Source organism: Hylobates moloch, unplaced genomic scaffold (genome assembly GCF_009828535.3).
Source record: "Hylobates moloch isolate HMO894 unplaced genomic scaffold, HMol_V3 SCAFFOLD_12, whole genome shotgun sequence".
Classification (NCBI taxonomy): Eukaryota; Metazoa; Chordata; class Mammalia; order Primates; family Hylobatidae; genus Hylobates; species Hylobates moloch.
Genome location: NW_026652287.1, coordinates 22,343,344 through 22,366,950, shown reverse-complemented (window position 1 = coordinate 22,366,950; position 23,607 = coordinate 22,343,344). Strand labels below are relative to the sequence as shown.

The window sequence follows — 23,607 nt, the reverse complement described above, 5'->3', positions numbered from 1 at the left end:
TCAAGCGATTCTCCCGCCTCAGCCTCCCGAGTAGCTGGAACTACAGAAAATCTGCATTTTTTAAGCAAGCGCCGCAGACCGGTTGGGAACCACAGCCGGGATTTACACGCCCCTCGTTTACGCCAGCATCACACCCGCTCACTATTGCTCGCCCCTGTGCCTGCCATCGCTGCCTCACCCAGGCTCCGCCCTCCGTCCTCATCCGGGATCCGCCCCCTGCCTCATACAGGCTTGGCCCCCGTCAGTCTCCTGCAGCTTCGGGCGGCTTCGCAAGCCCCTTCCCGTGATGCCCCGCGCCTGGCTGTCGCGGTTGCCGGGCAACGCGCGGTCCCGGTCGCGGGCCTAGCTGGGACCCTCTGGGAGATGAGGCCGCGAGGTCTCCCGCCGCTCCTGGTGGTGCTCCTGGGCTGCTGGGCCTCCGTGAGCGCCCAGACTGAGGCCACCCCGGCGGTGACGACAGAGGGCCTCAACTCCACCGAGGCAGCCCTGGCCACTTTCGGAACTTCCCCGTCGACCAGGCCCCCCGGGACTCCCACGGCTCCAGGGCCCTCCTCGGGCCCCAGGCCTACCCCGGTCACGGACGGTGGGTACCATGTGCCAGCTCCTGGGGTCCACAGTGATCCAACCTCAAGGGGGCAGCCCCGGTGAGGACGTAATAATGATAGCTAACGCTTATAGAGCACTTACTGTGTGGAGACACTGCTGAGTGTTCCGTAAACGTCCGTTCTCTAAACAATAACCCTGAGAGGTAGCTGTTACTATCACTGTCAGGTAAATGAGAAAACCAGGTCTCAGAGTTTAAGTGGGACGGTATCAAACCTTTGAAAATACTTGAAGTGGTCCCAGACAACAGTGATGCAAAGAGCAATAATGAATGAATCCTTGCAGCCCAAGACGAAATTAAGTAGAGACAATGGTGGAAATTAGTGCCTAGGCTGCACTGAACTTGCACTTAAAGAGAGGCCAAAGGTCTATCTTACTAAATGTGACTATGTTAAGACCCTTGTCTGTTGACCTGAATTCTAAAAACCCACGATTCCTCCTGTGTTGAATTGGAGGTGGAAAGCTATTGAGGGAGGGGTTACGCTTACTTCTTAGGAGTCATATTTAGGGATAATTAACATTTTTTTCAGAAAATTATTGTTTAGTTCTAGAATTACACATTTAGTGGAAATATTTTATAATCTAATTTGACGTTTGGCTGGCGCCGTGGCTCACACCTGTAATCCCAGCACTTTGGGAGGTCAAGTCGGGTGGATTGCTTGAGGTAGGAGTTCAAGATCAGCCTGGTCAAAATGGCGAAACCCAGTCTCTACTAAAAATAGAAAAAATAGCCGGGCATGGTGGTGCATGCCTGTAATCCCAGCTACTCGGGAGGCTGAGGCAGGAGAATCGCTTGAACCCATGAGGCAGAGGTTGCAGTAATTACCACTGCACTCCAGACTGGGCGACAGAGCAAGACTGTCTCCAAAAAAACAAATTGACGTGGATGACTTCACTGAATGACTGTGACCCGTTAAGATTGAGTGCAAAACTTTGTGAATATGCCTTTTCCTGAGATGAGAGTTCATAGCAGCTGATTCTTAAAGTGGTTCATGATCTCAAAAAAAGTTTTTTAAATTTTCCGATTGTGTGAATTGAGAGTAACCCCAATAGATATGCAGTACTTTTAATCTTTTTTTCAGTCTTTCTTTTTGAGACAAGGTCTCGCTCTGTTACCCAGGCTGGAGTGCAGTGGCGTGATTATATCTCACTTAAGTCTCAATCTGCTGGGCTCAAGGGATCCTTCTGTCTCGGCCTCCAGAGTAGCTGGAACCACAGGTGTGCTCCCCCGGCTTGCTTTTTTTTATTTTATTTTTAGTAGAGATGAGATCTCGCTGTGTTGTTCAGGCTGATCTCAAACTCCTGGGCTCAAGTGATCCTCCCACCTTGGCCTTCCAAAGTGCTGGGATTACAGGTGTAAACAACTGTGACTAGCCTATCCCTTCTTAAGATCTTTTCTCAAATTGATTAAGGCTCGGTATTAGTAAGTAAAAAAGTCATCAGCTGATATCTTGAACTCTAGGACTTAACTTCAGTTACTGAACCTTTATTTCTCCAAAAGCTCTCCTTTCTGAATTATGAGTAATCTGAAAGAAAAAGTACAGAGAAATATATGTGCTATTTTAATATATAAACAGAGCTCTGTTTTATATTTAAATTGTTGATTTGATGAATTAGTAGGGAAGTTAAATCAGTGATAAACTGGGACAGAATAAAGCCAAGTATTCAATGCCTGAAACTCTTTAAGGTTTTTGGACTGGATTGTCTTTTATTCATGTGAGTACTCCATCTGTTAATGCATTTTCTCTCCAAAATAAAGCTATGCTTGAAACATCGTTATTATAGCATGTGTTCAAGGCTGTTTTTCCAGTATAGGGGATGAATTTGTGCTTGTCCTCGCACTTTATTCTTTTTTGGATACAGGGTCTCACTCTGTCACTCAGGCTGGAGTATAGTGGCATGATCACAGCTCACTGCAGCCTCGACCTCCTAGGCTCAGGTGATCTTCCCATCTGAGACTCCCGGGTAGCTGGAACTACAGGTGCATGCCACCATGCCCGGCTAATTTTTTGTAGAGACGGGGTTTCGCCATGTTGCCCAGGCTGGTCTCGAACTCCTGGCCTCAAGTGATTGCCCACCTAGGCCTCCCATAGTGTTAGGATTACAGGCTTGAGCCACTGCACTCTGCCAGTTGCCTGTCTTCACCTTTTTGAAGGACCTCTCTTTAGACTTCTGACAGTAATAACTCATTTGTTAACTGTTCACTGTGTGGCAGACACTGTGCTAAGCATTTCACCTATGATGTATCTCATTTAATCCTTACAACAACTCCATGATGAGGGTACTGTTATCCCCATTTTTCAGGTGGGTAAATTATTTGCCTAATTTTAGGACACACAGCTTGTAGATATCAGAGCAGGAGGCTGACTCTGAGTGGAGAACTGGATGGAAAATTGTAGGTGGCTTCAGGCAGTGTTGGGAGAAGAGTGATAACCCTTCATCTTGAATCTGGGCTCTGTTCATTTGTACCCTGCTCTACAAGCCAGGTGTGCAGATGCGATAGGAGGCAAGAGCAGCTGAGTGCTACTTAGACCTGACAGGGGCTGAACAGCTACTTGTTGGATGATTAATTACACTCGCATCCTGGGTAGAAACCTTTTTCCTAAATGGAGTTATTAAACACTATTGCTTCGTCCTTAGTGGTCTTATAGCTACCTATAAGGGCTTTAAGTTTTGAAAACAAAGCAAGATAGTAATTTTAAACATACAGACAACCTGAAGCACTTTTTATTTTTTACATTAGCGTGCATAAGTTGTGTCATTTTACTAAGCACATAGAAGAGTTCTCAACTAGAGAGAGAGCACTGTAAACTTTAGGGGGAAAGCTTTTGTGTCTTAGACTAAGAAATCATCGCATATTAACAAAACCTTCCCCTTCACCTCACACATTTTTTTGTGCAGAGTGCATTATACCTTTTACGGGGTACTCTTTTTTTTTTTTAATCACCCAGGCTGGAGTGCAGTGGTGCAGTCTCAGCTCACTGCAACCTCTACCTCCCAGGTTCAAGCGATTCTCCTCCCTCAGCCTCCCAAGTAGCTGGGATTACAGCTACGCGCCACCATGCCTGGCTAATTTTTTTGGTATTTTTAGTAGAGATGGGGTTTTACTACGTTGGCCAGGCTGGTCTCGAACTCCTAACCTCAGGGGATCCACTCTTCTCAGCCTTCCAGAGTGCTAGGATTACAAGCGTGAGCTATGGGATACATTTTTCTTTCCTCTTTTTCTTTTCTTTCTTTCTTTTTTTTTTTTTTTGAGATGGAGTCTTGCCCTGTCACCCAGGCTGGAGTGCAGTGGCATGATCTTGGCTCACTGCAGCCTCTGCCTCCTGGGTTCAGGCGATTCTTCTGCCTCAGCCTCCTGAGTAGCTGGGACTACGGGTGTGTGCCACCACACCCGACTAATTTTTGTATTTTCAGTAGAGACGGAGTTTTACCATATTGGCCAGGCTGGTCTCGACCTCCTGACCTCATGATCCCCCTGCCTCAGCCTCCCATAGTGTTGGGATTACAGGTGTGAGGCCGCTGTGGGGTACATTTTTCTAAAGCTCCTTTTTATCGTGAAATAATTCATACGTACAAGTAAGAATGTTGGGTGGACACTAGCAGCATTTGCTTCAGATTCCTTTTTTGTTATTTTTGTTTTTTGGCTTGAGATCTTTTTTTTTTTGAGATGGAGTCTCACTCTGTCATCCAGGCTGGAGTGCAGTGGTGTGATCTCGGTTTACTGCAACCTCTGCCTTCTGGGTTCAAACGATTCTCCTGCCTCAGCCTCCCTGAGTAGCTGGGATTACAGGCGCCCACCACCATGCCTGGCTAGTTTTTTGAGATGGATCTCCTCTGTCACCCAGGCTGGATCATGACACAATCACTCACTGCAACCCTGCCTCTGGTTCACCCATTCTCTGCCCTTTAGTAGAGACGGGGTTTCACCGTGTTAGCCAGGATGGTCTTCATCTCCTGACCTTTTGATCCGCCTGCCTGGTCCTCCCAAAGTGCTGGGATTACAGGCATGAACCACCGCGCCCAGCCTAATTTTTGTATTTTTAATAGAGACAGGGTTTAACCATGTTGGCCAGGGCGGTCTCAAACTCCTGACCTCAAGTGATCTGCCTGCCTCCCAAAGTGCGGGAATTACAGGTGTGAGCCACCGTGCCTGGTTTGAAATCTTCTTTTGAAAAAGAAAACGTTACAGATAAGATTGAAGGTTGATCTTACTTCTTCCCTTCCAGCAATAATTGCAACCATAAATTCATTCTCTATTTTTTTTAAAAGGGTTTTCTTTTCCTTATTTGACAGAATAAAATAGAGAATTAAAAATCCAGATAATCATCTTTGTTACAAAGCGGCAAAGAAAAATCATCCTTATTAATGATTACAAGTTGACCAGGAGTGGTGGCTCACGCCTGTAATCCCAGCACTTTGGGTGGCTAAGGCCAGCGGATCACTTGAGGTCAGGAGTTCGAGACCAGCCTGGCCAACATGGTGAAACCCCGTCTTCACTAAAAATACAGAAAAAAAAAAAAAAAAAAAAAAAAAGTTGGGCATGGTAGTGCATGCCTGTAATCCCAGCTACTCAGGAGGCTGAGGCAGGAGAATAGCTTGAACCCAGGAGGTGGAGGTTGCAGTGAGCCAAGATTGCATCATTGCACTCTAGCCTGGGCAACAAGAGCCGAAACTCCTTTTAAAAAAATAAAAATAAATAAAATAGTTAAAAGTTGTGAAGTGGGGGGGATTCCTACCCCGCCCTCATACCTTATTGTCTAAATCACCAAAGACATTCTGAGCACCTGAGCCGGTATGATTCTTGGCCAAGGGTCTGTGAATATGAATTCAGCTTTAAAGCAGCAGGTTATACGTGAAGAGAGGGGCAAGGTTGAAAAGCCTCTTTCCTGAAGGTTAAAGTGGGCCCTTCCTCTGAATCATAATCTCCAGAGACGGGGCTTAAGGACTTTGGAGTTTTAAACTGGTGGTTCTTATGGTCAGGCAAATGGTTTAGGGGTGCTTGTTCTTAAACTTGTCTAATTATAAGCATCACCTGGAAAGTTTCTGAAAACTGCAAATGCCTGGGTTTCATATTCATCTTACCAAATCAGCATCTCTGTAGGCAAAGCACTAACAGAACTTTCCAAGCGAGTCAGATCATTAGCCACTTTGGGGAAACCTCTGATTGTGGGATGCTCAAACTGACTCATTTCCACTTCACAAATTTCCCCCAAAGTGCAATAGGAAAAATAAAATGGACCTTTTGTATGAAGTTGACTTATAGTTTACTGCGGTGGCAGGGGGCAGTCACCACCTGCTGATGTTGATGCTCTGGATCCTACCCCTCTTTTTTCTGCAGTTGCTGCTCTGTGTGTCTGTGACTTATCTCCAGCACAGTGTGACGTCAACTGCTGCTGTGATCCTGACTGCAGCTCCATGGATTTCAGTGTCTTTTCTGCCTGCTCAGTTCCAGTTGTCACGTAAGTTTACGTATGACACATGCAATTTTGAAAAAATTTGACCAGGATAATACAATTTGGAGAAAGGGAAAACTTTCCCAGGCTTAAAAACCCAAACCTGATTTCCAGTGTTTTGCGTTGTTCTGAAGCCATACCGTCCAAACTAATATGTAAAAAAGTAGCTATGCCTGGCAGGGCGCAGTGGCTCATGCCTGTAATCCCAGCACTTTGGGAGGCTGAGGTGGGCGGATCACGAGGTCAGGAGATTGAAACCATTCTGGCTAACACGGTGAAACCCCGTCTCTACTAAAAATCCAAAAAAATTAGCCGGGCATGGTGGCGGGCACCTGTGGTCCCGGCTACTCAGGAGGCTGAGGCAGGAGAATGGCGTGAACCTGGGAGGCGGAGCTTGCAGTGAGCGGAGATCGCGCTACTGCACTCCAGCCTGGGCGACAGAGCAAGACTCATTCTCAAAAAAAAAAAAAAAAAAAAAAGTAGCTATCCCTTATTTGCGTTCAGCCAGGTGACTGTGCAGGCAAAAGAGAAGAGAGAATATACATTAAAATAATGTAATGAAACCTCTGTGTTTGAAGATTGAATTACATTTCAATTTGAGTTGTAAACAGACAGTGGTCACATTTTTTGTATCAGTGAATTAGTATAGCCTAGGGTGAAAAGTGCAGTTTAATTTCACAGCTTTTGTTGTGGACATAGTATTTGTAACAAAAAATTAGGTAAGAAATCTTTGTTTGTACTTTTCTGATATGTAAATCTACCAGGAATTCTCACAGTTCGCATTGTATAGAACAATGAAAAATGACATTCCCAGCTGATTATAAGGTAAAGAAATAATCTGTTCTGAATGATCTCTTATAATTGAGATTTCAAGGCTTTTTTTTTTTTATGAGATGGAGTCTCGCTTTGTTGCCCAGGCTGGAGTGCAGTGGTGCAATAGTGGCTCACTGCAACCTCCGCCTCCTGGCTTCAAGCAATTCTCCTGTCTCAGCCTCCTGAGTAGCTGGGACTATAGGTGCACACCACGATGCCTGGCGTATTTTTAGTAGAGCCGGGGTTTCACCATATTGGTCAGGCTGGTCTCGAACTCCTGACCTCAGGTGATCCGCCCGCCTTGGCCTCCCAAAGTGCTGGGATTTCAGGTGTAAGCCAACGCGCCCAGCTTCAAGGCTTTTTGAAAAACTGGCAGCACTTAGAAGAGGCTCATTAATTCAGGATGGGACCAACTTAGTATTCAGAGATAGCTAATTTAAATTTAGCCTTATAGCAAGTTTTAGCAATTGATACTTGATAGGTGAACCCTTTTAAGAAGAACAATGGGTTTTTCCTGTGAGAAACTATTTTATTGACCAGCGGGATTTTGAGCCTATTTAGTATTGTAAAAATGCTCAGAGAACAGGGCAATGTAGTCAGATTAATTTTCTGGCTACCTGGCCTGTAGCATGTTTCAGTACTTGTTGAAAATCATTCTGTTTTCCTCCCTTAATAAATACAGGAGCCTGAAAGTGAGATTTCACCTGGCTGAACGCAAATAAGGGATAGCTACTTTTTTTTTTTTTTTTTTTTGAGACTGAGTCTTGCTCTGTCACCCAAGCTAGATGCAGTAGCGCGATCTCCGCTCACTGCAAGCTCCGCCTCCCGGGTTCACGCCATTCTCCTGCCTCAGCCTCCCGAGTAGCCGGGACCACAGGTGCCCACCACCATGCCCGGCAGCTTGGGGCTATTTTTTTTTTTTTTTGAGACACGGTCTTGCTCTGTCACCCAGGCTGGAGTGCAGTGGCTCCATCTTGACTCACTGCAACCTCCGCCTGCTGGGTTCAAGCAATTTTCCTGCCTCAGCCTCCCAGGGAGCTGGGACTACAGGCATGTGCCACCACGCCCAGCTAATTTTTTGTATTTTTAGTAGAGACAGGGTTTCACCGTGTTAGCCAGGCTGGTCTCGAACTCCTGACCTCTTGATCTACCCACCTTGGCCTCCCAAAGTGCTGGGATTACAGACGTGAGCCACTGTGCCCAGCCTGGAAGATCTCTTTACTTCTTAACCATTAGTGCCTAGTAGAGCTCCTGCCACATAGTGGGCCCTCATTAAGAATGAGTTGAATTGGCCGGGCACAGTGTCTCACACCTGTAATCCCAGCACTTTGGGAGGCTGAGGCGTGTGGATTACTTGAGGTCAGGAGTTCGAGACCAGCCTGGCCAAGATAGTGAAACCCCGTCTCTACTAAAAATACAAAAATTAGCTGGGCATGGTGGTGGGTGCCTGTAATCCCAGCTACTCAGGGGGCTGAGGTGGGAGAATCGCTTGAACCTGGGAGGCAGAGGTTGCAGGAGCCAAGATCGCACCGTTGCACTCTAGCCTGGGCAACAAGAGCGAAACTCCATCAAAAAAAAAAAAAAAATAATAATAATAATGAGTTGAATGGATGAATGAATTTCTCCCTTCCACCTCTAACTGATTTCCTAGTGTCCCTTTTTGACTTCCTCTATCATTAGTCTTTTAGGCCGACACCAGGCCAAAAACCTGGAGGCTCCCCTGACCCCTGCCTCTTCCTTTCCTTTTCCTGTCTCAGCAGTCTTTCCTTTCTCCCCACCTTTCTTGAGCACCTCCTGAATGCCAGCACCAGGGACATAAAGATGAGTTAGGCACTTTCCTGCCTTCAAAGAGCTTACCGTTGAGTAAGGGAGACAGGAGTGGATGGCAGTTTCTACATTAAGCATGATGAGAAGGCAGAGGAATGGCATCTAACTCAGCCCACTAAGGAATGCTCCCCAGAAAACAGGAGCTGAGCTGGGTCCTGAAGGACACGTGGAAGATGGTCAGGATGGACTGAGGGGAAGGGCATTCCAGGCAGAGGGAACTGCATGGACAGAGATGGGGGGATGCGGGATGGCCTGCTTAACTGCAGGTAACTCAGTGTGGCCAGAAGAGGGGTGGGGTGAGAGGAGTGTAGCAAAGAGATCGGGGGTCGGGTCCCCAGGGGCCTTGTGTGTATGCTAAGGGGTTTGGACTCTGTCCTGAAGTCCACAGGGCCTGGGTTGTAAGAGGATGAGATTCCCATCTTATGTAATTCTGCAGCAGCATGTGCAGTGGATCACAAGGCCAAGCCTGGTGGCAAGTAAAAAGCTATTAAGCTATTGCAGATGCAGATTAACGGTTTCCCTCCCCACCTTCCCCAAAAGCTGTGACAGTGGGGCTAGGGAGAAGTATCTAGATCTGATGGTGACACTGAAATACTGCACAGGATTGGGGATGTGGCTGACTGGAGGGGAGTAAGGAGTCCCATTCTGTGGCGTCTTCCATCACTCTAGCCCTCATGGTCGTCCATCCCTGCTCCTACTTTATGAGCTCACACCTCATCCTGTCAGGCACTCACTAAAAGACCTTCAGAAGTTCTCATTATCTATAGGCTTCTTAGCCTGGATTCAGATTCATTCCCACCTTCTTTCAGAGCCTATCGCCTGCTACCAGCCATCTCAAATCCATTCCATCCCAACCTTAGTACTCAGAGTTTCCCAAAGACCGTAAGTCGTTACCCAGCCTTGGCCATTGCCGTTCTTGCACTTGGATTTGCTTCCCATTCCTACTGTCTGTCTGATTTCTACTTATCCTTTAAGGCCCAGTAAAAACTGAATGATAATATCCAGTCTTGGCAAGAGTACAGGGAAATAGGCACTCTTACTACAGTGTTGGTGAGAATGTATATTGTACCCTTCTAGAGGGCAATCTGGGAGTGTGTCTCAGAAGCTTTAAATAATGTTACCTGCCTTTTGGTTTAGCAGTTCCACTTCAGGAAACATATCCTAAGGAAACAACTGGAGACAGTCATAAAGATGTATGTATAAGGATGTCATTATAGCATTACATATAATTGGGGAAAATTAGAAACCTAAACCTAAACCAATGAGCATAGCTCGCTGCAACCTTGCTCCTGGGCTCAAGCAGTCCTCCTACCTCAATCTCCCAAGTAGTTAGAACTATAGGCATCTACCAGCATGCCGGGCTAATTTTTTCTTTGTTTTTTGTAGAGATAGGGGTCTGTGTTGCCCAGGCTGGTGTTGAACTCCTGGCCTCAAGTGATCCTCCCCAGCCTCCCAAAATGCAGGGATTACAGGCATGAGCCATGGTGGTTGGCCTGTACCATATCCATATCTATATTGGTTAAACAAATTGGGGTATTAATAGGCTGGTATACGATGATGAAGCCACTTAGTATAATATTGTAAGTGCATATTAAGCATTATATATTAAGTGAGAAAAGCCTCAAAACAGTATGTAGAATATAGTCCCATTTTTATTATGACTCTATACCATTATCTATCTGTCCAGCTGTCTATTTTTTTTTTTCTTTTTAGAGACAAAGTCTCACTTTGTTGCCCGGGCTGGTCTTGAACTCCTGGCTTCAAGTGATCCTCCTGCCGTGGCCTCCCAAGGTACTGGCATTGTAGGCGTGAGCCACTGTGCCCAGCCTCTATATTTTTTTGAGACAGGTCTTGCTCTGTCACCCAGGCTGGAGTGCAGTGACATGATCATAGCTCACTGTAACCTTGCTCCTGGGCTCAAGCAGTCCTCCTACCTCAGCCTCCCAAGTAGTTAGTACTACAGGCATCTGCCAGCATGCCGGGCTAATTTTTTCTTTGTTTTTTGTAGCGATAGGGGTCTATGTTGCACAGGCTGGTCTTGAACTCCTGGCCTCAAGTGATACTCCCCAGCCTCCCAAAATGCTGGGATTACAGGCATGAGCCACGATGCTTGGCCTGTATCTGTATCTATAGCAAATTGGTTGGGGTTTGTCAAATCTGGGATTGGTTGAAGACTTGAAGACTTAACTCATAACTTCTTCTTTTTTTTTTTTTTTTTTGGAGAGAGAGTCTCACTCTGTCGCCCAGGCTGGAGTGCAGTGGCACGATCTTGGCTCACTGCAACCTCCCAGGTTCAAGCAATACTCCTGCCTCAGTCTCCCCAGCAGCTGGAACTACAGGCGCATGCCACCATGCCTGGCTAATTTATTTTTGTATTTTTAGTAGAGACAGGGTTTCGCCATGTTGGCCAGGCTGGTCTTGAATGCCTGACCTGAGGTGATCCGCTCTCCTCGGCCTCCCAAAGTCTGGGATTACAGGCATGATCTACTGTGCCTGGCCCTGTACCATAACTTCTAAGCATTAAACCTTCCAGATGACTCCACATTTTCTTATTCTCACAGTCCTTTGAAGACAGCTTTATTCTAAAGACAAGGAATTTGGATCTATTCTGCATACTTTTAAACAATCTGAAGGTCTGCAAAATTTTATCTAATTGATGCTATCAGAGTTTATAAAGTTCATTGACATAAAAATTATACCCTGATCTATGTTCTTGACAAGATTTCCTTAAAGATTATTCTACTTGTCTCAATTTCGTTTTTTTCTGTTAGAGGAAAAAATTTTAAATGCCAAACTTTTTCTTTTTTAAAAAGAGACGAGGATCTCACTATGTTGCCAGACTGGCCTCGAACTCCTAACCTCAAGTGATCCTCGCATCTTAACCTCCTGAGTAGTTGGTAATACAGGTGCATGCTACTGTGACTGGCCCAAATGCAAAATATTTTAACACAGAATAAACTAAATAAAAATGGATTCAGCCAGGTGTGGTGACTCATGCCTGTAATCCCAGCACTTTGGGAGGCTGAGGCAGGTGGATCATCTGAGGTAAGGAGTTTGAGACCAGCCTGGCCAACATGGTGAAACCCTGTCCCTAATAAAAATACAAAAATTAGCCAGGCATGGCAGTGCACACCTGTAGTCCCAGCTAGTCGGGAGGCTGAGGCAGGAGAATCACTTGAACCTGGGTTGCAGAGGTTGCAATGAGCTGAGATCGTGCCACTGCACTCCAGCCTGGGAGGGTGAGACTTTGCATCTCAAAAAAAAGGATTCTTTTTTTTTTTTTTTAGATGGAGTCTCACTCTGTCACCAGGCTTGAGTGCAGTGGCGTGATCTCGGGTCACTGCAACCTCTGCCTCTTGGGTTCAAGCGATGTTCGTGCCTCAGCCTCCCTAGTAGCTAGGATTACAGGCACACGCCACCACGCCCAGCTAATTTTTGTATTTTTAGTAGAGATGGGGTTTTACCATCTTGGCCAGGCTGGTCTCGATCTCCTGACCTTGTGATCCGCCTGCCTCGGCCTCCCAAAGTGCTGGGATTACAGGTGTGAGCCACCGTGCCCAACCGGATTTAATTCTAATGTCATGCTTTCATAAATATCCTCCACGTAACTGTTAACATAGTACAGTACAAGCATCTGACAGTTTTTAAATAATCTTGCTAAGATTGTGTGCTTATGTCTTGTGACTTTGTATTATTATTTTTTTAATTTTCAGGGGCGACAGCCAGTTTTGTAGTCAAAAAGCAGCCATCTATTCATTGAATTTTACAGCAAACCCACCTCAAAGAGTATTTAAACTTGTTGACCAGATTAATCCATCTATTTTCTGCATTCATATTACAAACTGTAAGTATTTGACATTGATATATTTTGTGAAACTCTGGAAAATTTTTCTCAAAGTTATGGAAAAATGTCTCAGATTTCTTTTATGATTATAATTATGATTTTTTTGAGACAGAGTCTTGCTCTGTCACCCAGGCTGGAGTACAGTGGCGCAATCTCGGCTCACTGCAACCTCCACCTCCCAGATTCAAGTGATTCTCCTGCCTCAGCCTACTGAGTAGCTGGGATTACAGGCGCCTGCCACTATGCCTGGATAATTTTTGTGTGTGGTTTTTTTTTGTTTGTTTGTTCGTTTTTTTTGAGACGGAGTTTTGCTCTTGTTGCCCAGGCTGGAGTACAATGGCTGGATCTCGGCTCATCACAAATCCTCCACCTCTTGGGTTCAAACGAGTTCCTGCCTCAGCCTCCCAAGTAGCTGGGATTACGGGCATGGGCCACCATGCCCGGCCAGTTTTGTATTTTTAGTAGAGACGGGGTTTCTCCATGTTGGTCAGGCTGGTCTCAAACTCCCGACCTCAGGTGATCCACCTGCCTTGGCCTCCCAAAGTGCTGGGATTACAGGCGTGAGCCACTGTGCCCAGCCCTATTATTACTATTTTTTCTTTCTTTCTTTTTTTTTTTTTTGAGACAGAGTCTGACTCTGTTGCCCAGGTTGGAATGCAGTGGCATGTTCTCAGCTCATTGCAACCTCTGCCTCCCGGGCTCAAGTGATTCTTCTGCCTCAGCCGCCCGAGTAGCTGAGATTACAGGCACCCGCCACCACACCCAGCTAATTTTTTATTTTTAGTAGAGACAGGGTTTCACCATGTTGGCCAGGCTGGTCTCAAACTCCTGACCTTAAATGATCCTCCTGCCTCGGCCTCTCAAAATGCCGAGATTACAGGTGTGAGCTGCCTCGTCCAGCCCTCAGTTAGATTTAAAGCAATTATTCTATGTTTTGCTATCTGTATAGTGTATATCTTTAGAGACCATTTCACAGGTAATAGGAAGTAACTTTATAGACCTATGGGCATGCACATTTTCTTTAAAAGTAATTATGCTTGTGTAGTTGTCTTTTGAAAGCTTATACTTATCTCAAAGGTGTTTATAATATGCAGACATACATAGGAATCTAGGTTTCTATATATACATGTGTTTTTTTAACTTTATTTCCTCCTGGTTTAATGGTTGAAAATCAGGCTCAGCTTTGAACATTACCTGTGGTTTCTATTTCCTTTTTTTCTTTTATTTTTACTAAGAATATTTGCATGAAAACAGGATCTTTATTTTTATCTGAGCATTTAGCTCAAATATATGTTTAGATCCAAAGTACATGTAAAATGTTATCAGGATATCACAGATCAGAGACACATTTATGCTTTTTATTTGTCAATTAAACTCTCATATTTTCAGAATATCTTTATAGATTTTGGTTTTGTTCTCTTGTGATTGAAAACAGGCAGATGCTCTGTGTGATTTGTAATCTGAAGTGATAACTGGCCAGTGACTGTCAGGTTCTCTGTCGTAACACCAGCCCAGTGAACATGCCAGCCTGCTCCCTTCTCTCTCTTCTGTGAACAGCACATTTTACTCCAGGACTTTCACAGTGGCTGTGTGAGAGTAGAAATCAGATTCTTTCATTCCCATAGCCATCTGGAGAGAGCTTCTCCTTACAGGTTGATACAGCAGACTCATCAGTCCAGGGGCTAGAGAAAAAGACAGATTATTACTGGCTTCTGTTGTGCTGTTTACTTGTAGGTGCTACAGACTATTACTTCCCCATTATTAGAAGAAGCAGGCTGAGTCTGGAGGTCCTGTTTATTTAATAAGCTTTAAAAAATCCTGGGAGAAGTGAATATGGAAAAATACACTTTTTTTTTTTTTTTTTTGAGATGGAGTCTCGCTATGTTGCCCAGGCTGGAGTACAGTGGTGCTATCTCAGCTCACTGCAACCTCTGCCTGCTAGGTTTCAGCAATTCTCCTGCCTCAGCCTCCCGAGTAGCTGGGATTACAGGTGCGCACCACCATGCCTGGCTAATTTTGTATTTTTAGTAGAGACAGGGTTTCACCATGTTGGCCAGGCTGGTCTCAAACTCCTGACCTCAGGCGATCCGCCCACCTTGGCCTCCCAAAGTGTTGAGATTATAGGCGTGAGCCAGTGCTCCCAGCCAAGACACTGTTTGTTTTTTACATCAGCCTTGATGCTATTAAAAACTGTTTCCAAAACCTTTATATAGGTCATACGTATTATACATATATTTTATACTGATTTAAAATACTGTTTTTTTTTAAAAAAACAGATAAACCTGCATTATCCTTTATTAATCCAGAAGTACCTGATGAAAACAATTTTGATACATTGATGAAAACATCTGATGGTTTTACATTGAATGCTGAATCATATATTTCCTTCACAACCAAACTGGATATTCCTACTGCTGCTAAATATGAGGTGAGCCTGAACTTGATTGATTCTTTTCATCCCATCACAAATGTCTTTCCTTGTAAGTTAATTTTCAAGGTTACCAGGAAAACTGGCTTCCTTGAGACAGAGTTGATATTATAGACTAAAAAACTTAATGTTCATGCCTACAAATCAAAGATCATGAAAATTAAAACTGAATATTTGAAGATGGATTAAAGACTTAAATGTAAGACCTAAAACCATATAAACCCTAGAAGAAAACCCAGGCAATACCATTCAGGACATAGACATGGGCAAAGACTTCATGAGTAAAACAACCAAAAGCAATGGCAACAAAAACCAAAATTGACAAATGGGTTCTAATTAAACTAAAGAGCTTCTGCACAGCAAAAGAAACTTTCATCAGAGTGAACAGGTGACCTACAGAATGGGAAAACATTTTTGCAATCTATCCATATGACAAAGGGCTAATATCCAGAATCTACAAGGAACTAAATAAATTTACAAGAAAAACACAACCCCATCAAAAACTGGGTGAAGGATATGAACAGACACTTTTCAAAAGAAGACATTTAAGTGGCCAACAAACCTATGAAAAAAGGCTCATCATCGCTGGTCATTAGAGAAATGCAAATCAAAACCGCAATCAGATACCATCTCATGCCAGTTAGAATGATGATTATTAAAAAGTCAGGAAGCAACAGGTGCTGGAGAGGATGTGGAGACATAGGAACGCTTTTACACTGTTGGGTGGGAGTGTAAATTATTTCAACCATTGTGGAAGATAGTGTGGCAATTCCTCAAGGATCTAGAACCTGAAATACCGTTTGACCCAGCAATTCCATTACTGAGTGTATACCCAAAGGATTATAAATCATTCTATAAAGACACATGCACACGTATGTTTATTGCAGCACTATTCACGATAGCAAAGACTTGGAACCAACCCAAATGTCCATCAATGATAGACTGGATGAAGAAAATGTGGCACATATACAACATGGAATACTAAGCAGCCATAAAAAAGGATGAGTTCATGTCCTTTGCAGGGACATGGATGAAGCTGGAAACCATCATTCTCAGCAAACTAACACAGGAACAGAAAACCAAACATCGCATGTTCTCACTCATAAGTGGGAGTTGAACAATGAGAACACATGGACACAGGAAGGGGAACATCACACACAGGGGCCTGTCGGGGGGTGTTGGGCTGGGGGAGGGGATAGCATTAGGAGACACACCTAATGTAGGTGATGGGTTGATGAGTGCAGTAAACCACCATGGCACATGTATACCAATGTAACAAACCTGTACGTTCTGCACCCGTTATCCCAGAACTTATAATAATAAAAATAAAACAATATTTGAATGCTGAATAGAGGATTTAAGGTTGTTTATTCTTTGATAAACTTGTAATTTGTCTCTTCAGAGTTCTTTGTTCTCCTGAACCTTAAAAGATGTAGCAAAATGCTTGAGGCATGTTGCTGAGATCATGGAGTAGATTGGTTGGTTGCCTGGTCATCTTCTCAAAATTGTATTTAGTTTTACAGATTTTGGAAGATGTGTGCTGTTTTATGTCTGTTCAGTAGTACACCTTTAAATGCGACACATATTAACTGAATGAACCTTCTTTTGGAAGCATCTTTTTAAAAGCAAAGTATAAAAGCAACATGTACTAGTTCTAAAAGTTCAAAGTATAGAGGCATATAAGTAAAAGTTGAAAGATCCCTGTATCCATTAAAATTCATACTGCAAATCACTTTGAAAAGATTGGTGTGTATTCTTCCTGATTTTTAAATATGTCTATTATAATGTATATATGGTGTTGTATAGAAGTGGGATTTATAGGTATCCACATTGTTCTAGAAAATTCCTTTTTCAGTGATAAATCATGTGCATCTTCCCATGTCAATATAAAATTTACCATTGAGCATTTTCCATGTGCCAGGCACTGTGAAGAGCTTTTCAGGCATTACTTCATGCACCCTCCTGGGAGGGATGCACCATTGTCTCCATTTACCTGATGAGAAAAACTTAGGCACAGGAAAGTAACTTGTCAGAACTAGTGATAGAGCTGCGTTGTTGTCTTGTTTTTTTTTTTTGAGACGGAGTCTTGCTCTGTCGCCCAGGCTGGAGTGCAGTGGCGTGATCTTGGCTCACTGCAACCTCCGCCTCTCAGGTTCAAGCGATTCTTCCACCTCAGCCTCCCAAGTAGCTGGGATTGCAGGCACCTGCCATCATGATCATCTAATTTTTGTATTTTTGTAGAGACAGGGTTTCACCATGTTGGCCAGGCTGGTCTTAAACTCCTGACCTCAGGTGATCTGCTTGCCTCGGCCTCCCAAAGTGCTGGGATTACAGATGTGAGCCACCGCACCCAGCCTAAAGCTGCAGTTTACAAAATATTCTTGGCTGGGCACAGTGGCTCACGCCTATAATCCCAGCACTTTGGGAGGCCGAGGCGGGCAAATCACTTGAGGTCAGGAGTTCCACACCAGCCTGGACAATATAGTGAAACCCCATGTCTACTAAAAATACAAAAATTAGCTGGGCGTGGTGGTGCGTGCCTGTAGTTCCAGCTACGTGGAAGGCTGAGGCATGAGGATCGCTTGAACCCAGGAAGCAGAGGTTGCAGTGAGCTGAGATCATGCCACTGCACTCCAGCCTGGGCAACAGAGCAAGACTCCATCTCAAAAACAAACAAACAAACAAACCCAAAATATTCTTTTCTGTGTATGTATCTGAGCTGTTCCACCTTAACAGACCTGTTTCCAGTTTTTGCTGTTATCCACAATGAACATTCTCATATATACATACATTTTTGTACACTTCACTGATTAAATCCTTAGGATACCTTCCTATAAATGAGTTAGTTTGGTAAAAATGAATGGAAAATTTAAAGATTGATACCAGATTGCCCTCCAGAAAAATTGCAGCGCTTTACGCTCCCAGCTCCAGTGAGTGGAAGGAGTTGTTTCCCATACTCCTGCTGGCACTAAAGCATTTGGATAAACTTTCAAGTTTGAGAAAATTGGCTATAAGCCTAATAGCTATTAATCTGGGTTTTGAAGATTGGAAAATAATTTTGTGGGGTTTGGTTTTGGGAAAGAAGGCATTCTTTCATAAAATTGATTCATAAAAAATTGATTTTTATGATTTTAATGTATACTGTATATGTTATTTAAATAATTAATGCTAGCAAAAAATAATTATCTCACCCCTGTGTCCGGCCACCTAGTTTCTGTCTGCAGAGGCAGACTGTTATGCCATTGTCTCATGTTCCCTTCCAGAGAAATTCCATGACTAAGAAGCCTGCAAATACAGTAACATGCACATACAGAAACACACATCCTTTTAAAAATGGCGACATAACTAGATGTGAGCTTCTTGAGGGCAAGGACCACATCTGTTTTTTGCTCATCACTGTGTCCCTGATGCCTGCAGTGCTGCTTGGCACATTGTGGGTGCCCAGTAAGTGTTGAATGAATACCTTAATTACACCATAATGACTGTTGGTTGTTGTGTTTGCAGTATGGGGTTCCTCTGCAGACTTCGGATTCGTTTCTGAGATTTCCTTCGTCCCTGACATCATCTCTGTGCACTGATAATAACCCTGCAGGTAAGAAAGTGGCCATTCTTTCCTTAGACATTTGCTGTTATTATTAGGTTGGTGGAAAAGTAGTTGCGGTTTTTGCCATTAAAAGTAATGACCAAAATCGCAATTATTTTTGCACCAACTTAATACTTTACATTTGTAGTAGTCATAATTAAACAGGCCTCATAACTAAAAACAGAATCTTCAGGTTAAAAGAGGCCTCAAAGGTCATGTAGTTCAATTTCCCACCCAGGGCCAGTTTTTTTTGTTGTTGTTGTTGTTTTTTTTTTTTTGAGAATGAGTCTTGCTCTGTCGCCCAGGCTGGAGTGCAGTGGCGCGATCTCGGCTCACTGCAAGCTCCGCCTCCCGGGTTCATGCCATTCTCCTGCCTCAGCCTCCCGAGTAGCTGGGACTACAGGCGCCCGCCACCGCGCCCGGCTAAGTTTTTGTATTTTTTTTAGTAGAGACGGGGTTTCACCATGGTCTCGATCTCCTGACCTCGTGATCCACCCGCCTCGGCCTCCCAAAGTGCTGGGATTACAAGCGTGAGCCACCGCGCCCGGCCAGGGCCAGTCTTTTCTACCACATGCAGTCACTGCTTGAGCACTTGTAGTGATGGGGAACTGACTACCTGAAAACAGCTCACTCAATTGTTTAACACTTCCAGTTGTTGGAAAGTTCTAAAGCATATCAACAGCTAACCATTATTAAGCACTTAGTGTGTTCTGGGTATTGTGTTAAGTGCTTGCATGTGTTTTCCCTTAAATCCTCTCTGTAATCCCTTGAGGCCAGATTAGTGTCTCCATTTTTTAGAGCAGGAAACAGAGATGTGCAGTTTCTTGTTCAGGCTCACTCAGGCGGTGGTGGAGAGGGGATGGACCCCATGCAGTTGGCCTGCAGCCTGTGCTCCCCTATGCTCCTCTCCATTCAGGAGCCTCCAAGAGTTTACAGAATGGCCCCCTAGGCAGTGGAAGGCAGCAGGCTTGGCTCTCCCATCCCCAAGGGGCCTCACTATGAAGAAGCTAAGTAATGGATGATAGGAAAATGTATTCTGCTGAAAAGACAATCTTGCACACACAAAGAACAGTGTAAATTAAAACCAAACCAAAGGCTAGGTGCGGCGGCTAATGCCTGTAATCCCAGCACTTTGGGAGGCTGAGGTGGGCAGATTGCTTGAGATTAGGAGTTTGAGCCTGGGCAACATAGCGAAACCCTGTATTTATAAAAAATACAAAAATTAGACATAGTGGTGCACATCTGTAGTTCCAGCTACTCAGGAGGCTGAGGTAGGAGGATTGCTTGACCCAGGAGGTGGAGGTTGCAGTGAGCTGAAATCGCACCGATGCACTGCATCCTGGGTGACAGAACAAGACTCTGTCTCAAAGAAAAAAAAAGAAAACAAAACCAAAAACAACTCCCCCTCCCCCGCAACAAAACCTAAAAACCAAACTGAGATACCATTTTCCCCTGTCAGATTGGCAAAACTAAAAAAAACTGAAGCTGTGGGGAAATAGGCACTCCACCTACATAGCTGGTAAGACTGTAAATTGGTACAACCTTGGTGAAGGGCAACTTAGCAATTTGTGTCCAGATTACAAATGAATGTGCTCTTCAACCCAGCTGTTCTACTTCCAGGAGTTGATCCTACAGAAATGCTGGCCAACATGCAAAATAATAGATTGCAGCATTGTTGGTGATAGCAAAGATGGAGACAACTTAAGTGTTCATTAATAGGGGACTAGTATAATAATTATGCCACATCTATAATATAATACTAATTATCCCCAAGAAAGGAGGAGCTGCTTCATGTAAAGACAGGCCAATCTCCAAGATATATTGTTCAGTGAACAAAATGAGGGGCAGAATAGTGTATATATTATACATTTGTTTCCAAAAGGGGAAAGAAATAATAATAAAAATATGTGTATGTTTTTTACACACATATTTGCTTTTATTTCCATAGAATATTTCTAGAAAGATACACAAGAAGCCTCATGCCAGTTGCCTCTGGAGAAGGGGACTGGTGGTAGCTGGGGGGCAGGACAAGAATTGGAGGGGGATTTACTGATTGTCTTTTTGTACTTTTTGAATTTTGAATCTCATGAATGTATTACCTTTTTGAGAAATAATTTAAAACATTGTAGGCCAGGTGCACTGGTTCACACCTGTAATCCCAGCACTCTGGGAGGCCAAGGCGAGAGGATCACTTGAGGTCAGGAGTTTGAGATCAGTCTGGGCAACACTGTGAAACCTTGTGTCTACTAAAAAAACAAAACAAAACAAAACAACAACAAAATTGTATATCTGTGTTGTAACTTATTTTACAGTTTTACCTAGATTAAAATTTTTTAGTTGCCATTGGAAAATTGAAAAATTTCTTCTCTTTTTTATTTTTGTTCCCTTGGGAATGTTAATGATTTCCAGCGTTTCTGGTGAACCAGGCTGTTAAGTGCACCCGAAAAATAAATTTAGAACAGTGTGAAGAAATTGAAGCCCTCAGCATGGCTTTTTACAGCAGCCCGGAAATTCTGAGGGTAAGAATTATTTTGAAGTGGAATTTACTCATTAGGTATGTTTCTGTTCTTTCTGCGCTTTTAAAATATGACAAGTACAGAATAATTTCAGTACATGGTTGATACTCGAGTTTAAATTTCTCCAGTACTTTTGTATCAGTGATTATTGAAATAATCCTTTAAATATTTTTTATTTTTATATAGTTAGCTCATATTTTGCTTTTGTTGATTTTTTTCTTTCATTCATTTTGATGGTAACCAATATCTGTCTCCTGAATAAAAACAAATCTTTACTAATAACTAAAAACTTTAGAAATCATAAAAACATCTTCATGTCTGTGACAGAAATAATTGTATTAGCCCCAAAAAGGGCTCTCTCTCAGAAACAGGCCAGAAAATAAGAGGAAATCCACTTTCTGGTTGGCAGATGACACAGGCAGTCAGGAAAGAACAGGAAATGGGAGAAGTGGGCACGATGGTGAAGGGGCCCGTTCTCTCTGGTTGCAGTGATTGAACCCTAAACTGAAGAAATGAGTGAGGCCACTGGCCCACATGACAGATGAGATGGAGGGTGGCAAGGGAAGAAGACTTTTTTCAATGATTAAAAACCATATGATAGGCTGAGGCAGGAGGATCACTTGAGGCTAAGAGTTCAAGAACCAGCCTGGGCAACATAATGAGATCCTGTCCCTACAAAAAATAAAAAAAAACTTTTGTGGCATGGTTGTGCACACCTGTGGTCCCAGCTACTCAGGAGGCTAAGGCAGGAGGATCACTTGAGCCTAAGAGGCTGAGGTTGCGGTGAGCTAAGGTTGCGGTGAGCTAAGGTTGCAGTGAGCTATGATCGCACTCCAGCCTGGGTGACAGAGTGAGACCTGGTCTCTAACAAAACAAAACAACCCCCCCACCCCAACCCACCGCCAGAAACATACGATTATTGTCAAAGGGGTCCCCTTCCCAATTTCCTTTTTATGAGGGGTACAGGGGTAGGGTGGTTCATGGCACCATTATTTATCTGGACTTCAGTTTTTAGGATCAAATTTAACCTTTCCCTCTCCCCTCATTTTCTCTCTCCCTCTCTTGTGTAAGTCAGCCATCTAGGCTTGTGAATTCTTCTAGTTAGCTTGAGCTCACAGTTGTCTTGAAGTAATTCCTTGGGCATCCAGGTACAGTTCTCTTTGAGCACAGGTCTCTACAAACAGGTCTATTTGTCTCTCTCACCACGTTTCCCAGTGGGCCCTTCAGAAAGAAAGCTGCGGCTCTACTAGGGAGGCAAGAGTTTGTCATTGAGGAGGCTTGGGCCAGAGGCAGGAAGACCAGTTAGGAGGCTGTGGAAATCGCCTGGGCAAGCATTGGTGGCCTTCCAGCAAGGACAGGTGCAGTGAGAGTGACCAGGAGTACAAGAACTGTGCTTCGCACAGTGCTTATGGCCGTGAGACCATGTGGAAGTATACAATAATGACCCTGGAGCATGGAGCCTTCCTGAGACTAGCTTAGTGAGCTTCCACCTGGAGGAAATGAAGATAGAAGGAAAATGCAATGTGACCTCTTTGATTAGGACATAGATTCAAACACATGCAGATGGGAAGTCTTGATCAAGGAAATTCTGTTTTCTTCTTTGTGAAAACTTTAATAAGATGAATATACTCTTCAACTCAAGATCTGAAAAAGCAATGAAAATACTTCTTTTTGTTTACTTAACACAATTTTTTGTGGTTTCTTTTTATCTAGGTACCTGATTCAAGAACAAAGGTAAGAGTATTTATTTATTTATTTTTGTAATAGAAAGTAGGATAGTTTATAATACTGTCTTATTTCTGAGCCCTTTTAAATGAATACAGTTACAATTAGAAGGGGACCTTGTTGCCAATAGCAAATACATTTGCCAAAAAGCAAGTAGAAGTGCAGTAGGGAAACTCCTTAGTGGGAGTCACACTTCTGGGCTTTCCAGCTGCCTCTGTTGTTGTGGTTTTGTATTCTTCCATGGTTCAGTGACACCACTGTTGTGACCAGCAGTGGGTGTGATTGACTTCTAGATATTAAGGCTGTCCCTTGCTGCCTTCTTGGTCTCTTGTTAAGAAAGCTGTCCAGCTCCCAGGATGCTGCCCGTCCCACTTTGGCCAGTGGGTGTCCATACTGTGTGGGAAGCGTGCCCCGTGGTGTACCTTCAGGGCTTTATTTGAGGGTGGGTTCTTTTCAAAGCCTTATCGCCCCAGCCCAGGGTTCTACTTGGTTGTGGTCAGGATGCCAGGGTCTCTTCGTGGCTATGTCAGAAGGAATGTGGATCCCTCACCCCTTATTCTAGGGTTTGCACCCTAGGCCTGCCTGTGAACACAGTCCCCATGGAGGCCTGAGTTGGTGGCTTTGTCATAGTTTCCCACCCTGTGGAATTGGCCAGCCTAGGTTCAAACCTCAGCTTTGCCATTATTTTCTTGTCTGACTGACACCGTGGTCTCCCTTTGTTGAGTGGATGGTAAGCGTCCGTGCAGAGGTGTGACGCAAGGCCAAGTGGGAGAAGCACATGAGGTGCTGGTGCGGCATCTGCGCATGGGATG

The 23,607-nt window shown here is 44.0% G+C and overlaps 1 protein-coding gene across 11 annotated transcripts in view; it reads left to right on the top strand.

Annotated features, from left to right (window-relative positions):
• Window positions 1–296: 296 nt before the first annotated feature.
• Window positions 297–23,607, top strand: part of TCTN1 (tectonic family member 1) — a 37,511-nt gene continuing 14,200 nt past the window's right edge. For 4 of the 11 annotated variants that reach the window (XR_009208946.1, XR_009208945.1, XM_032168688.2 and 1 more), the window contains exons 1-7: window positions 297–583; window positions 5,945–6,065; window positions 12,413–12,543; window positions 14,820–14,971; window positions 18,476–18,563; window positions 20,964–21,073; window positions 22,784–22,804. Coding sequence is in view for 9 of the 11 variants with exons in the window: in XM_032168688.2 (XP_032024579.1) it covers window positions 364–583; window positions 5,945–6,065; window positions 12,413–12,543; window positions 14,820–14,971; window positions 18,476–18,563; window positions 20,964–21,073; window positions 22,784–22,804 (843 nt within the window). In the remaining 2 variants the exon portion in view is untranslated. Of the gene's footprint in view, window positions 584–746; window positions 772–5,944; window positions 6,066–12,412; window positions 12,544–14,819; window positions 14,972–18,475; window positions 18,564–20,963; window positions 21,074–22,783; window positions 22,805–23,607 lie in introns of those variants that run through there. The other 7 variants (XM_032168691.2, XM_058425175.1, XM_058425173.1 and 4 more) reach the window with 4 other exon arrangements.